At 41.0% G+C, this 15,100-nt stretch overlaps 1 protein-coding gene across 1 annotated transcript in view; it reads right to left on the bottom strand.

The window, feature by feature from the left end:
* Positions 1–6,305: 6,305 nt before the first annotated feature.
* LOC108523398 (rap guanine nucleotide exchange factor 6-like) overlaps positions 6,306–15,100 on the bottom strand; it is a 44,548-nt gene continuing 35,753 nt past the window's right edge. Inside the window, exon 4 of the mRNA XM_017864008.1 lies at positions 6,306–6,664. Within this exon, the coding sequence (XP_017719497.1) occupies positions 6,490–6,664 (175 nt within the window). The 3' untranslated portion in view covers positions 6,306–6,489. The remainder of the gene's footprint in view (positions 6,665–15,100) is intronic.

Genomic DNA, 15,100 nt, shown 5'->3' with positions numbered 1-15,100 from the left:
TGTGCACATGTACCCTAGAACTTAAAGTATAATAAAAAAAAAAAGTCACTCTAATGAAAATGTATTCATCAGCAGTCATTAAAATGCAAATGAAAACTATAATAAAATGGAAAAGAATGACTGAAATTAAGCAGCCAATAACTTTAAAGTAAAAAGACTTATACTACTAAGTGTTGGTTAGAATGTGGAACAATAAGAACTCTCACACACCACTGGTGGGTGTGTAAATTAGTGCATCAATTTGGAATGCAACTTGGAATTAACAAAGCTTAATGTAGGCACACCCTGTTCTTGAGACAGTCAAGTGTAAATGGGTTCCCAGAAAAATTCTAACTGGCCTGTACACTGGGAGCAGCACACACAGGAGTGGAGCCACAGAAGTTTGTGCCCTTTGCTGTGAGGAGGAGCCTGGCCCCTCCTCTTCCTGCATGGTACCTGGGATTCAATCTGCCAGGCAGGAAGCACACTAGCAGAAACTCTGGTTTTGCAGAGAATCCTTGTTTCCTCTTTTTCCTTTTTGCCCAATAAATTCCAATATTCTCATCCTTCAAAGTTTCTGTGAGCCTAACATTTCATGGCTGTGTAACAAGACCCGGCTCTTAGCTGAACTAAGGAGGAAGTCCTACAACACTGTGAGCCAACAATTCCTTGTTAGGTATATACAGCAGAAATGCATCCACATGTGCATCTAATATACAAAAATGTTCACAGCTGCATTACTTATAATAGCCCTCAACTAAGGTGTACATATCCACAGGCCAAAACTCCTCAGACATACAAGACTGATTAAAATTTAGGAAATTGGTGTTGAGGAAAGGTAAGAGTAGATTTAAGAAAAGGCATGAAGCTGCTTCTAGGTAATGACAATGTTCAATTTCTTGATATGGGTAGTGATTAGGCAAACATTTGATATCTAGTAACTCACTAACATGTAGATTTATGTTATCTGCACTTTTCCCCATATTATATTTCACAATAAAAGAGCTAAAACTAGGGATTTGTTGGAACTCAGAAAACAATACTCCAAAATATGGTGCTTTGGCACAGTGAGTCCTTTAAAGGATACTGAAGCAAATCAAAGGCAAAGTCTCTGACCTTCTCTTGCCCCTCTTTTTCCCTCAAACTGAGTAACAGAAACCTCTTTCTCAAGGTGAGTCACAGAAAGTAGAACTCCTTTTCCTCAAAGCAAGTCATAAAACCTAGAAATGTTGCTCTCCTTTCTCCCTTGAAAACCCTCATTCCAGAGGGGTCCTGCCCCATACCTGGAAGGAAGGAATGCTACATAGGCCAAGAAAAATCTGGACAGGCCTTGCTGGGTTTGGTGCCTCAGTCTGTTTAGGGTAAAGATCTTAGGTCCACAAGGAATTTCCTTATGGACAAATTATGGGGGGGCAATGTAGCCTTTTTTTTTTTTTTTTTTTTTTTAATTTTGTAGCTATCTTATTTAGGAATAAAATGGGAGGCAGGTTTGCTTGATGCTGTTCCCAGCTTGACTTTTCTCTTTGACTTAGTGATTTGGGGGTCCTGAGATTTATTTTCCTTTCACAAACTCATTCACACAATTTTTGCTTCCCCTCTCAACAACTCTAAGCTCTGCTGGTTTGGAGGCTTAGTGTACAAAAGAGTATTGCTTCTGCCAGTAAACACAACAATGGTTCCACTGAACTAGAGACTTCCACCCAGTCATTAAACCAACAAGCAGCAAAAGAGGTTAGTCTACTGGCCTATGTGACTGATTCCAATCAGCAAAGAATAATGGATTACTGCACAAAATGTAGGCAAGAGAGACTACATGTGGAACTTAGGCCATTCTCTTATGCTCTTGTTAGTACTTCCATGCCCACTATTAAAGATTAATGGGGCCAGGTGTGGTGGCTCACATTGTAATCCCAGCACTTTGGGAGGCCAAGGTGGGTGGATCACTTGAGGTCAGGAGGTCAAGACCAGCCTGGCCAACATGGTGAAACTCCATCTCTACTAAAAACACAAAAATTAGCTGGGTGTGGTGGTGCACACCTATAGTCCTAGCTACTTGGGAGGCTGAAGCAGAGGGATCACTTGAACCTGGGAGGCAGAGGTTGAGTGAGCCAAGACTGAGCCACCACACTCCAGCCTGGGCAATAGAGAATCTGTCTTTAAAAAAAAAAAAAAAAAAAAGAAAGAAAAGAAAAGATACAATAAAGATTGGTGGAAAACAGTCAGGTGAGGTGGCTCACACCTGTAATCCTAGCACGCCTGGAGGCCAAGGCAGGCAGATCACTTGAGGTCAGGAGTTTGAGACCAGCCTGGCCAACATGGTACCCTCTCTCCACAAAAAATACAAAAATTAGCCGGGCATGGTGGTGCACGCCTGTAATCCCAGCTATTTGGGAGAGTGAGGCAGGAGAATCGCCAGAACCTGGGAGGCAGAGACTGCAGTGTGCTGGGATCACATCACTACATTCCAGCCTGGGTGACGGAGGGAGACACTGTCTTTAAAAAAAAAAAAAAAAAAAGGTTAATCAAAAACTACAGCAACCAAGAAAGAGGCAGGACAGTTGAAGACACATCAAAATTAAAGTTTTGTTCCAACCACAAAGTAAAGGACACAGAACAGCTGAAGTTTTACTTGAGGCAAGAAATACTGAATGGGTAGTGAAAGACAGAGATATCAACTATAGCCTTATGTCCAATTATAGAAACAAGGACTGTAGTAACTTTTTATATTTTCTCTTAGATTACAATATATATGGTATAAGATACTGAAGGTAAACTTTACAAGGTAGTTTTTAGTTAACAGAATATTCAGAGGCACTATGACAGATTATATACAAATATAGCTAGCAATGATTGTTGTGGTTGTGTGTCTCCTTATTTGGGCGATAGGGTAAGAACTTCATTTGTATAAAGGATAGTTGCGTTTTGTTAGGCAGACACAGATCGTTGAATGGAATTTCAAATGTGTTTAGAAGCATTCATAAGGAAGCTGAGCAGCCAGGGGAGTGAACTGTGACAGTTATTTACTGCCTCTCCAAACATACTGGCTCTAGCTCTCGGCTTCAAATCTACCCTTTATTGCCCTACTTTGTGGTAAGGATGTGAATTGTGTAAATGTTGTTCTTTGCTAGCTGAAAATGTTACAGCTTTGTCAGCAGAGGGTGCTAGAGGAACACTGCAATAAGAAAGTCTTTCCTCTGCAACTGGGGGGCTTCTGTTTCCTGTCCCCAGCTTCAGGGGCCATCTGCATCCCGGTAAGGGGGGTCTCCTACGTGCCACTCCTGGCCAGCAGTTCCCTTCCCCTTCCTGCCAGCCTTGACCAGATGACTGTGGAGCAGCTCTGTCCCAGAGCAATCCAGTGAACGTCTCTGCTATTTACTGGGCTGCAACTAAGATTCTTCAACAAAGTCTGAACTCTAGTCATGAGGAAGGGGTCTCCCTTTCAAATTTGTTTTGTCCTTGGGAATTTGCCCTCAGCTGTAGGGTATTCGGCTTTATCCTTTTTAGTAGCTAATCCCTTGAATTAGTTTAATTTTAAAGTTAAACTTTACCTGCTCAGGCCAGGTGCAGTGGCTCATGTCTGTAATCCCAGCACTTTGGGAGGCCAAGGCGGGCAGATCACTTGAGGTCAGGAGCCTGAGACCAGCCTAGCCAACATGGTGAAACCATGCCTCTACTAAAAATACAAACATTAGATGGGCATGGTGGCACACACCTGTAATCCCAGCTATTCGGAAGGCTGAGGTAGGAGAATTACTCGAACTCAGAAGGTGCAGGTTGCAGTGAGCCAAGATCCTGCCACTGCCCTCCAGCCTGGGCAACAGCAACTCTGTTTCAAATTTAAAAAATAAGAAATTTAGGCCGGGCGCGGTGGCTCAAGCCTGTAATCCCAGCACTTTGGGAGGCTGAGACGGGCGGATCACGAGGTCAGGAGATCGAGACCATCCTGGCGAACATGGTGAAACCTCGTCTCTACTAAAAAATACAAAAAACTAGCCGGGCGAGGTGGCGGGCGCCTGTAGTCCCAGCTACTCGGGAGGCTGAGGCGGGAGAATGGCGTAAACCCGGGAGGCGGAGCTTGCAGTGAGCTGAGATCCGGCCACTGCACTCCAGCCTGGGCGACAGAGCGAGACTCCGTCTCAAAAAAAATAAAATAAAATAAAAGCAAAGGAAGGAGGGAAAGGAAAAAATGAGGGAAAGGAAGGAAAGAGGGAGGAGAGGAGGGAGGAGGGAGGGAAGGAAAAAAGAAAGAAATAGAAAAAAGAAAGGAAGGAGGGGCCAGGCCCGGTGGCCCTCGCCTATCATCCCAGGACTTTGGGAAGCCGAGGGAGGCGGATCACCTGAGGTCAGGAGTTCAAAACCAGCCTGGCCAACATGATGAAACCCCATCTTTACTAAAAATACAAAAATTAGCCAGGCATGGTAGCAGGCACCTGTAATCCCAGCTACTTGGAAGGCTGAGACAGGAGAATCGCTTGAATCGGGGAGGCAGAGGTTGCAGGGAGCCGAGATCGCGCCACTGCACTCCAGCCTGGTGACAAGAGTGAGACTCCGCCCCCCCCAAAAAAAAGAAAAGAAAAAGAAAAAGAAAGGAGGGAGAGAGAGGAAGTGAAGAAGAGAAGGAATGAGGAAAAGAGGGATGAAATAAAGGAAGGAAAGGAGGCAGGAGGGAAGGAAGGAGACAGAGAGACAAGCACAGCCTGACACCAGGCATTAAAGCATCATGGGGAAGATGAGGTCACACTGATCAGAACTTCCCTCATCATGTGACCTTGGGTAAGTCACCTAGATGTTCCCAGCCTCCGTTTCTTGCTCTGTGAAATGAGATCGGCGATTCCTACTGCGTCAGAAGAATCAAAGCTGGTTCAACAAACCAGGCAAACACACCCCTCCAGGTAGTTTAACCTCGAGAATTTAACGTGAGAGTTTGTTGGAGAGGAGAGGAAGTACCACCAGACCAGTGGGCAAGTGGCCCTCAGGGGTCAGCAGAGGCTGGGAGGGCCGAGGAGACGGGCTCCATGGAATGTGGAGCTGGTGGAGTATGAGGAGGCAAGATGAGGGTGGAGATGGAGTGAAGGAGACCACAGAGGCTCCCTGCCAGGGTAGACACGGCCTCACACAGAGTGGGGCTGTGGAGCTGGGGAGGGCTCACGGCTTCCACTGACGTCCAGNGGATCTCAGCTCACTGCAAGCTCTGCCTCCCGGGTTCACGCCATTCTCCTGCCTCAGCCTCCCGAGTAGCTGGGACTATAGGCGCCCGCCATCTCGCCCGGCTGTTTTTTTGTATTTTTTAGTAGAGATGGGGTTTCACCGTGTTAGCCAGGATGGTCTTGATCTGCTAACCTCGTGATCCACCCGTCAAGGCCTCCCAAAGTGCTGGAATTACAGGCTTGAGCCACCGCGCCCAGCCCTAAAATGATATTTAAATCGAGATGTCCCATATCCTGATATTTATGTTAAACAGTTATGCCATTAAATTAACTACAATTGGAAGTCTTACTTTCAAAGCCTAGAAATTTCTTCTCAACATTATGGGAAAAAAGTCACTAAAAATTACATTTATATGTCACTAAAGCATATGTTGAGGCCCCAAAATCTTAATAATTACTAACAGAATTCCACAATTGACCTTCTTTCCACCACCCTTCTCTTTTATGTAATAGTTATGATAATAATTAACAATTACTTTTAACAGCCAGGTACTGTTCTAAGAGCTTTATATAGAGTAAGTCATTTATTTCTCAGAACTAGCCTATGCTATGAAAGAGGTTGTATTATTATGATCATTTTACAAATGAACAAAGTAAGGCACAAAGAAATTAAGTAATCTGCCCAAGAAATAGTACAGCAGATATGAACTCATGGAGTCTGGCTCCAGAATGTGCCCTTATAGACTTCTGTTGAGAGCATCTATAGTAGTTTCCTAACACCTCATGACAACACTTAAGTAGGTACCACTATTATTCCCATTTTTCAGTCAAGAAAACTAAAATTTGTCCCAAGCCACATAACTAGTGATGAAATCAGAATTGTAATCTAGTTGATTTACTCCAAAAACCAATTTCTTAACTATTACATCACCTCTCTACACCCAATAATAGCAATGAATCAAAAACCCATTAGATAAATCAGCTCAAAACATACATAAAACTAATTTTTTTTTTTTTTTTTTTTGGAGAAGGATTTTCGCTCTTGTTGCCCAGGCTGGAGTGTAATGGCATGGTCTCGGCTCATGGCAAACTCCACCTCTCAGGTTCAAGCAATTCTCCTGCCTCCTGTTTCCCCACGTTGGTCCCGACCTCAGGTGATCCGCCAGCATCAGTCTCCTAAAGTGCTGGGATTACAGGTGTGAGCCACCACACCCAGTTCCCATAAAACTAATTTTCAAACAGGAAGAAGATACCATGTCATGGTGTAAGCTTACAGATTATACCGCCAGAAATACAAAAGATTAACTGATTCCTGCCAAGTATTTCCAATGGTGCCAACAAGCAAAGACATTTAAAAGATGTATCACCTACTGAAAGAAAACATACATCCTATACAAAATAGTTTAATATTAACTTTGCCTGCCATATGTACTAAGCAGCAAATGTGAACGTACCTGCAAGGAGGCAAGACCATGGAGCCTTTCACAAGCACAGATCCAGAAAGTAGGATATACCAACATCTGGCAATTGTTTCTGAACTGTTTAAATAAATAAGTAAATAAATGAGTAAAATAACACACATGTTCATATGTATATGAATTCAATATGAAATATATTCTGGTAATAGTACAAATAATTAAAAATGAAGTAATACTACTTAGAAATTTGGGATATTTTGCCTGTTGCCTCAGGTTTTATATAGACCACATTTACGTGAAATAAAAGTATAATCGCTATCTTAAGATACATACTATAAAACACCAATACTTAAAGTGAATAAAGTACTTTAGAAATACATTTTAGCAAAAAACAACATTGTTTATACTGTTCCTTGAAATAAATTTCAGTTTAATTAAAGCTTTAAAGCTAAGAAAGCAACTAACAAACATGTTTCCTAGAAAAAAAGAAAACAGAAGAATTATATCACACTTGTAGAAGAAAATAACATTTAATTCCGAAGTATATTAGCCCATACAAGTTGAAACTTGAATACAACAAAAAGATGAACAGAAAATAATTCTCAAATGTGATATGATTAAAGATAATATCTGTAATAGGTACCAGTACTCACAGAAATGCATTACTATTTCAAGTAGTAAATGAACAAAAGATAAAAACAGACGATTCTTAACAGGTACACAAAACACAGAGTCACTAGTAAACAGAAAATGCAAATGAAAACAATTATAAAATACTAACCAAATCCACACATAGTATCAATTTTACAGAGGCTATGATAAAAATTTATTCACTGCTTACTAATACTGCAAATCAGAATCACCACAACCTTTTTTCCAAATCAATATAGGAATCCACAGCACAAGCCACAAGGATGTCATAACCTTTAGCTCCAACAATGTTATACCAAGGAATTTATCACAGAGAAATCATTCTTATTCTTCACAACAAAGTTTCAGATGAAGTTTTTCTTACTGTCTATGTTTTCTAATTTTCCTGTAATTATATGAGCAAAAATAGAAATACAAATTATTATTAGTAGTGGGGCACTGCTACAAAGATATCTGAAAATGTAGAAGTGACTTTGGAACTGGGTAACAGGCAGAGGCTGGAACGGTTTGGAGGACTCAGAAAAAGACAGAAAAGATGTGGAAAAGTTTGGAACTTCCTAGAGACTTGTTGAATACTTTTGACCAAAATGCAGATAAGTGATATAAACAATGAAGTCCAGGATGAGGTGATCTCAGATGGAGATGAGGAACTTATTGGAAACTGGAGTAAAGGTCACTCTTGCTATGCTTTAGCAATGAGACTGGTGGCATTTTGCCCCTGCCCTAGAGATCTGTGGAACTTTGAAACTTGAGAGACATGATTTAGGGTATCTGGCAGAAGAAATTTCTAAGCAGCAAAGCATTCAAGAGGTGACCTGGCTGTTTCTAAAAGTGTACGTTCATATGCATGAACAAAGAGATTATCTGAAGCGAACTTATATTTAAAAGGGAAGCAGGGCATAAAAGTTTAGAAAATTTGCAGCCTGATCATGCGGTAGAAAAGAAAAACCCATTCTCTGGGGAGAAATTCAAGCCCGCTGCAGAAATGTGCACAACAGGAGCCAAATGTTAATAGCCAAGACAATGGGGAAAATGTTTCCAGGGCATTTCAGAGTCTTTCAAGGTAGCCCCTCCTATCACAGGCCCAGAGGCCAACCAAAAATGACTTCATGGGCTGGGCCCAGGGCCCTACTACTCTGTGCAGCCTCAGGACTTGGTGCCCTGCATCCCAGCTGCTCCAGTTCCATCCAGGGGCAGATTTACCCCATGCTGTTCTCATGATAGTGAGCTCTCACAAGATTTGCTGGTTTAAAAGTGTGTGGCCAAAAGGGGCCAACGACACAGTTAAGGTCATTGAATCAGAGGCTGCAAGCCCCAAGTCTTCGTGGCTTCCACATGGTGTTGGGCCTGTGGGTATGCAGAAGGCAAAAGTTGAAGTTTGGGAATCTCTGCCTAGATTTCAGAGGATGTATGGAAATGCCTGGATATCCAGGAAGAAGTCTGCTGCAGAGGCAGAGCCCTCATGGAGAACCTCCACTAGGGCAGTGCAGAGGGAAAATGTGGGGTTGGAGCCCCCACATAGAGTCCCACTGGGGCACTGTCTAATGGAGCTGTGAAAAGGGGGCCATTGTCCTTCAGACCCCAGAATGGTAGACCCACAGTCTGCACTGAGAGCCTAGAAAAGCCACAGGCACTCAACACCAGCCCATGAAAGCAGCCACAGGGGCTGTACCCGGCAGAGCCCACAGGGGCAGAACTGTCCAAGGCCTTGGGGGCCCACCACTTGCCTCAGCGTGCCCTGGATGTCAGACATAGAGTCAATGGAGATTATTTGGAAGCTTTAAGATTTAATGACTGCCCTGCTGGGTTTCGGACTAGCGTGGGACCTGTAGCCCCTTTATTTTGGCCAATTTCTACCATTTGGAACAGAAGCATTTACCCCATGCCTAAACCTCCATTGTATCTTGGAAGTAACTTGTTTTTGATTTTACAGGCTCATAGGTGGAAGGGACTTGCCATGTCTCAGATGAGACTTTGGACTTGGACTTTTAAGTTAATGTCAGATTGAGTTAAGACTTTGGGGGACTGCTGGAAAGGCATGATTGGTTTTCAAACGAGAAGGACATGAGATTTGGGAGGGGCTGGTGGTGGAATAATATGGTTTGGCTCTTTGTCCCCACTCAAATCTCATGTCAAATTGTAATCCTCATGTTAGGGGAGGGGCCTGGTGGGAGGTGACTGGATCATGGGGACAGATTTTCCCCCATGCTGTTCTCATGATAGTGAGTTCCACAAGATCTGACGGTTTAAGTGTGGCATTTCCCCCGCTGCATTCTCTCTCTCTCTCTCTGTCTCCTGCTCCACCATGGTAAGGAGTGCTTGTTTCCCCTTCACCTTCTGCTATGACTGTAAGTTTCCTAAGACCTCCCACTCATGCTTCCTTTGAAGCCTGTAGAACTGTGAGTCAAGTAAACCTCTTTTCTTCACAAATTACCCAGTCTCAGGTAGTTCTTTATGACAATATGAGAATGGAGCAATACAGAGACCAAAGTTAATTTGCTATCAGCTTAAAATAGTGCATTATAACAAGACTCTTTATGCTAGCTCTAGAGTAAACATAAAGAAAGAAATTACAGCAGATACACAAAGGAGAAAGAGAAAGGAAACAAAGTATAGCACCACAGTGAGCCACAAAACCACAGATGTGAACAAGACAGAAAGAATGCTACAAAAAAAATCTATAAAACAACCAGAAAACCATTAACACAAAGGCAGCAATAAATCCTTACCTATAAATAACAGCCTTGAATGTGACTGGGTAAGTTCCTCCAATTAAAATATACAGAATGGCTGAGTGGATAATAAAACCCAAATGTATGATGCCTATAACAGACTCACCTCACTGTTAAAGACAAACATAGATTGAAAGTTAAGGGATAGAGGCTGGGTGCAGTGGTTTATGCCTGTAATCCTAGCACTTTGGGAGGCCTAGACAGGCAGATCACTTGAGGTCAGGGGTTCAAGACCAGCGTGGCCAACATGGCGAAACTCTGTCTCTACTAAAAAATACAAAAATTAGCTGGGTGTGGTGGTGCGCACCTGTAATACCAGCTGTTTGGGAGGCTGAAGCACAAGAATCGCTTGCATACAGGAAGTGGAGGGTACAGTGAGCCAAGGTCATACCACTGTGCTCCAGCCTGGGGAACAGTGCGAGACTGTCACAAAAAAAAAAAAAAAAAAGTTAAAGGATAGAAAAAGACATCAATGCAAATGGAAACCCAAAGCAAACAGGAATAGCCATGCTTACTTTAAATCAAAACTGTAAAAGAGACAGAAAAGGTGATTATATAATGATAAAGGGATCAATTTCAGCAGGAAGATATAACAATTACATTATTTATAATATATATTATATAATGATTATATTATATATATTATATAATCATTATATAATATACAATTGTGTCTCATATATATATTTACAGTATATATTAACACACACCCCGAACACTGGAGTGCCCAACTCTGTAAAGCAAATATCATTAGATCTAAAGGGAGAGACAGACTATAATACAGTAATACCAAGGAATTTGAACACCCCACTTCCAGCAGTGGACAGATACACAGACCTCAAAATATACTACAAAGCTACTGCAACCAAAAAAGCATGGCACTGACATAAAAACAGACCAATAGAGCAGAATGGATATCCCAGAATTAAAGTCATGCATCTACAGACAACTGATTTTCAAAACAGGTGCCAAAAACACTTAGAAAATGTATTATCTACTTGCAGAAGAATAAGACTAAACTACTTCTCACTATATACAAAAATCAACTCAAAATGGATGAAAGACTTAAATGTGAAACCTGAAACCATGAAATCTACTGGAAGAAAACAGGGGAAAATGCTTTACAACACTGTGCTAGGCAAGGATTTTTAAAGCGAAGACCTCAAAACACAGGCAACAGAAACAAAACAGACAAATCTGATTACATCAAACTAAAAGTTTTGTGCAGCAAAGGAAACAACTGACAAAATGAATAGACAATCTACAGAAATAGGAGAGAATTGCAAACTATACATCTGACAATGGGTTAATATCCAGAATATATATTAAAAAAACTTAATAGCAAAAAAAAAAACTGATTAAAAATGGGCAAAATAGCTTAACAAACATTTTGAAAGGAAGATATAAAAAGAGCCAACAGGTATACGAAAAAATATTCAAATAAACTAATCATCAGGCAAATGCAAACCCAAACCACAACAAGACACTACTTCATTCCAATGAGAATGGCTACTATCAAAAAGAAAAAAGAAAACAAGTGTTGGGGAGGATTTCAGGAGAAGGGAACACTTACACACTGTTGGTAGGAACTCAAATTAGTAGTTATTATGGAAAACAATATGGAGGTTACTAAAAAAATTAAAAAATGGAACTTTTAGATGATCCAGCAATCCTACTACTGGATATACATCCAAAGGAAATGAAATCAGTATGTCAAAGAAATATCTGCACTCCCATATTTTACAATAGCCAAAATACAGACTCAATATAAGTGTCCAACAATGAAAGGATAAAGAAAATGGGGTTATATATACTCAATAGAATATTATTCGGCCATAAAAAGAATGAAATCCTGTCATCTGTAGCAACATGGATGAAAACGGAGGATATTATGTTAAGTGAAATAAGACACAGAGAGGCAAATACTGCAGGATATCACTTATATGTGGAATCTAAAAAATAAAAAGTTGGTACCATAGAAGTGGAGTAGAAGAGTGCTTATCAGAGACTGGAGTGGGGAGGTGGGAGAGAAAGATGAGGAGAGGTTGGTTAGTGGGTACAAAGTTACAATAAAATAAGAAAAATAAGTTCTGGTGTTCTATTGCACAGAAGGATTATTATGGTTAACAGTAAAGTACTGTATATTACAAAATAGCCAGAAGAGAGGCTTTTGAATGTTTTCACCACCAAAAAATGATTAAATGTATGAGGTGATGGATATGCTAACTACCCTAATTTGTACATTGTATAAACAACACATAACTGTATTGGAATACCAACTTGAACTCCATAAATATGTACAATTATAATGTGTCGATTAAAAAGTTAAAAAATTATCAACATTGCTGGAAATGAGACCAAATAACCTAAAACCAACAGGAAAAAAACCTGCTATATTTATTACATTCAAGAAAAAAGGAAAACAGATGACGGATTCAACCAAAAAACTGGTATCTATGAAACAGAAATGAAAATCTAGAATTGAAAAACTACAATTAAAACTTAAAAGTTGGCCGGGCGCGGTGGCTCAAGCCTGTAATCCCAGCACTTGGGGAGGCCGAGACGGGCGGATCACGAGGTCAGGAGATCGAGACCATCCTGGCTAACACGGTGAAACCCCGTCTCTACTAAAATACAAAAAAAAAAAAAAAAAAAACTAGCCGGGCGAGGTGGCGGGCGCCTGTAGTCCCAGCTACTCTGGAGGCTGAGGCAGGAGAATGGAGTAAACCCGGGAGGCGGAGCTTGCAGTGAGCTGAGATCCGGCCACTGCACTCCAGCCTGGGCGACAGAGCGAGACTCCGTCTCAAAACAAAACAAAACAAAACAAAACAAAACAAAAAAAAAAACTTAAACATTCACATGAGTGGGTACTTTAGAAACAGCAGAAGACAGAAATTCACAAATTAGAAAATAAGGCAATAGAAAATGGGAGGCTGAAGCACAGACAGAAAAAGAACAGGAAGATGGAAAACAGTGCAAAGGAAATATGGGACAAAATAAAGCGAGAAGGAGGAAAAAGAAAATAGGAAAAAGCAGTAATATAAAAAATATTCTATAAGAATTTTCCAAAATCGATGAAAGATATCAAATCAGTGTATCATGAAGATCTATAAACCCTAAATAGAACGAATACAAAGAAAATCATACCTAGCAACGTTAGACACAACTGCTGAAAAGCAAGAAAAATCTCAGAAGCAGAGGAAAAAACATACTAACTGCAAAGGAGTAACAAGAACACTGATTACTGACTCTTCAACATAAACAGAAGCAAGAACATGATAAAACATCTTTAAAGTGTTACAGAAAAAACTGCTAGAACTGTTTATGTAGGAAAAACACCCTCCTAAAACACTGCTGCCAAGAATTAAAGAAGACTAAATAAATGGAAGAATATAAATGTTTGCAGATTGACAGATTCATTATTAACAACAATGTCATTTCTCTCTGAATTGATTTATGAATTTAATGCTATTCTAATCCAAAGCCCACAGCCTCCCACAGGCTTTCTTGCGTATACCTGTGTGTGGAAATTGACAAGCTGATTCTAGAATTTACACAGAAAGGCAAAGCAACAGTGATAGCCAAGACAATCTTGAAGAACAAGCCTGAGTACAAGCCTGAGTTACTCTACTGAATACAAACTCATGCTATCAGATATCAAAACACACAGCTTAGGCCGAGCTTGGGGGCTCAAGCCTGTAATCTCAGCCCTTTCAGAGGCAAAGACGGGCGGATCCCTTGATGCCAGGGGTTTGAGACCAACCTGGCCTACGTGGTGAAACCCCGTTTTTACTAAATCCTGTCTCTACTAAAAATACAAAAAGTAGCCAGGCATGGTGGTCCACGCCTGTGATCCCAGCTACTTAGGAGGCTGAGGCATGAGAATCACTTGAACCCAGGATGCAGAGATTGCAGTGAGCCGAGATTTTGCCACTGCACTCCAGCCTGGGTGACAGAGTGAGATTGTCTCAAAAACAAACAACAACGACAAAAACAAACAAAAAACCCAAACTACACAGCTTGACAGGGCAGTACTTACATGAACACAGGCATGAGCAAAATAAACAATAAGCAAGTGAGCAATAAACAACTGAACAAAACAGAGACCACACAAAGTGGACACTGCAGAGCTGGAGGGAAAAGACAGTTTTCAATAATGGGTGCTGAATCAACTGAACATCCATAGGGATACCTAGTGAATCTTGCCAATAATAAAATCCATGCTTTCAGTCAACAATTTACATTTTAGAAAATTTGTATCCATTACTATGAGTTTAGTACTTCCCTCAACTTTTCAGAAGAGGCTGGTGGTGATATTAGCAATGCCATTTTTGATAAAGTATTTTTTTAAGTGCCAAAATGAGAAAAATTGAGAAATATTGAGGACCATCAATATTTTCCAAATGACCAACGCATGGCATTACAAAAATCAAACATAGAGAAATGACTGATTCAATGTGCAAGACAGACCAATTGTTTCTAATGCAACAGAGTAAAAAGTTCATGGATAAAGTCTCAGACCCCATGTTGAAACTAACCTGTAAGCAACCTGTCAAGTTTTGGTACTGTTTTAAAGAATACCCAACTTATCTGAAAAGAACCTCCCCCGCATTTTTTTTTTTAACAACTTCTCTGTAGGAAGATTTCTTTCATTCAAAAAATATATCACAACAGACTGAATGCAGCAGATATGAGAATCCGACTAATATCAGAGACATTAGATTTGCTAAATTATAATTAAATCTTTTATGAAAATAGTTCTTTCTAATAAATGTTAATTGTGTTAACATGTAATGAGGCTGGACGCAGTGGCTCATGCCTGTAATCCCAGCACTTTGGGAAGCTGAGGCAGACAGATCACCTGAGGTCAGGAGGTTGAGACCAGCCTGGCCAATGTGGTGAAACCCCGTCTCTACTAAAAATACAAAAATTAGCCAGACGTGGTAGCACATGCCTGCAGTCTCAGCTACTTCGGAGGCTGAGGCAGGAGAATCATTTGAACCCAGGAGGCGGACGGCTGTAGTAAGCTGAGATTTCGCCACTGCACTCCAGCCTGGGTGACAGAGCGAGATGAAAAGAACGAGACGAAAGAATGAGAAGAAAGGAAAGAAAGAGAGAGAGAAACAGAGAGAGAGAAGGAAAGGAAAGGAAAGGAAAGGGGGAGGGGGAGGGG

The sequence above is a fragment of the Rhinopithecus bieti genome, unplaced genomic scaffold (assembly GCF_001698545.2).
Source record: "Rhinopithecus bieti isolate Rb0 unplaced genomic scaffold, ASM169854v2 scaffold_74448, whole genome shotgun sequence".
NCBI classification, from domain to species: Eukaryota; Metazoa; Chordata; class Mammalia; order Primates; family Cercopithecidae; genus Rhinopithecus; species Rhinopithecus bieti.
This window is presented reverse-complemented; position numbering and strand designations above follow the sequence as displayed.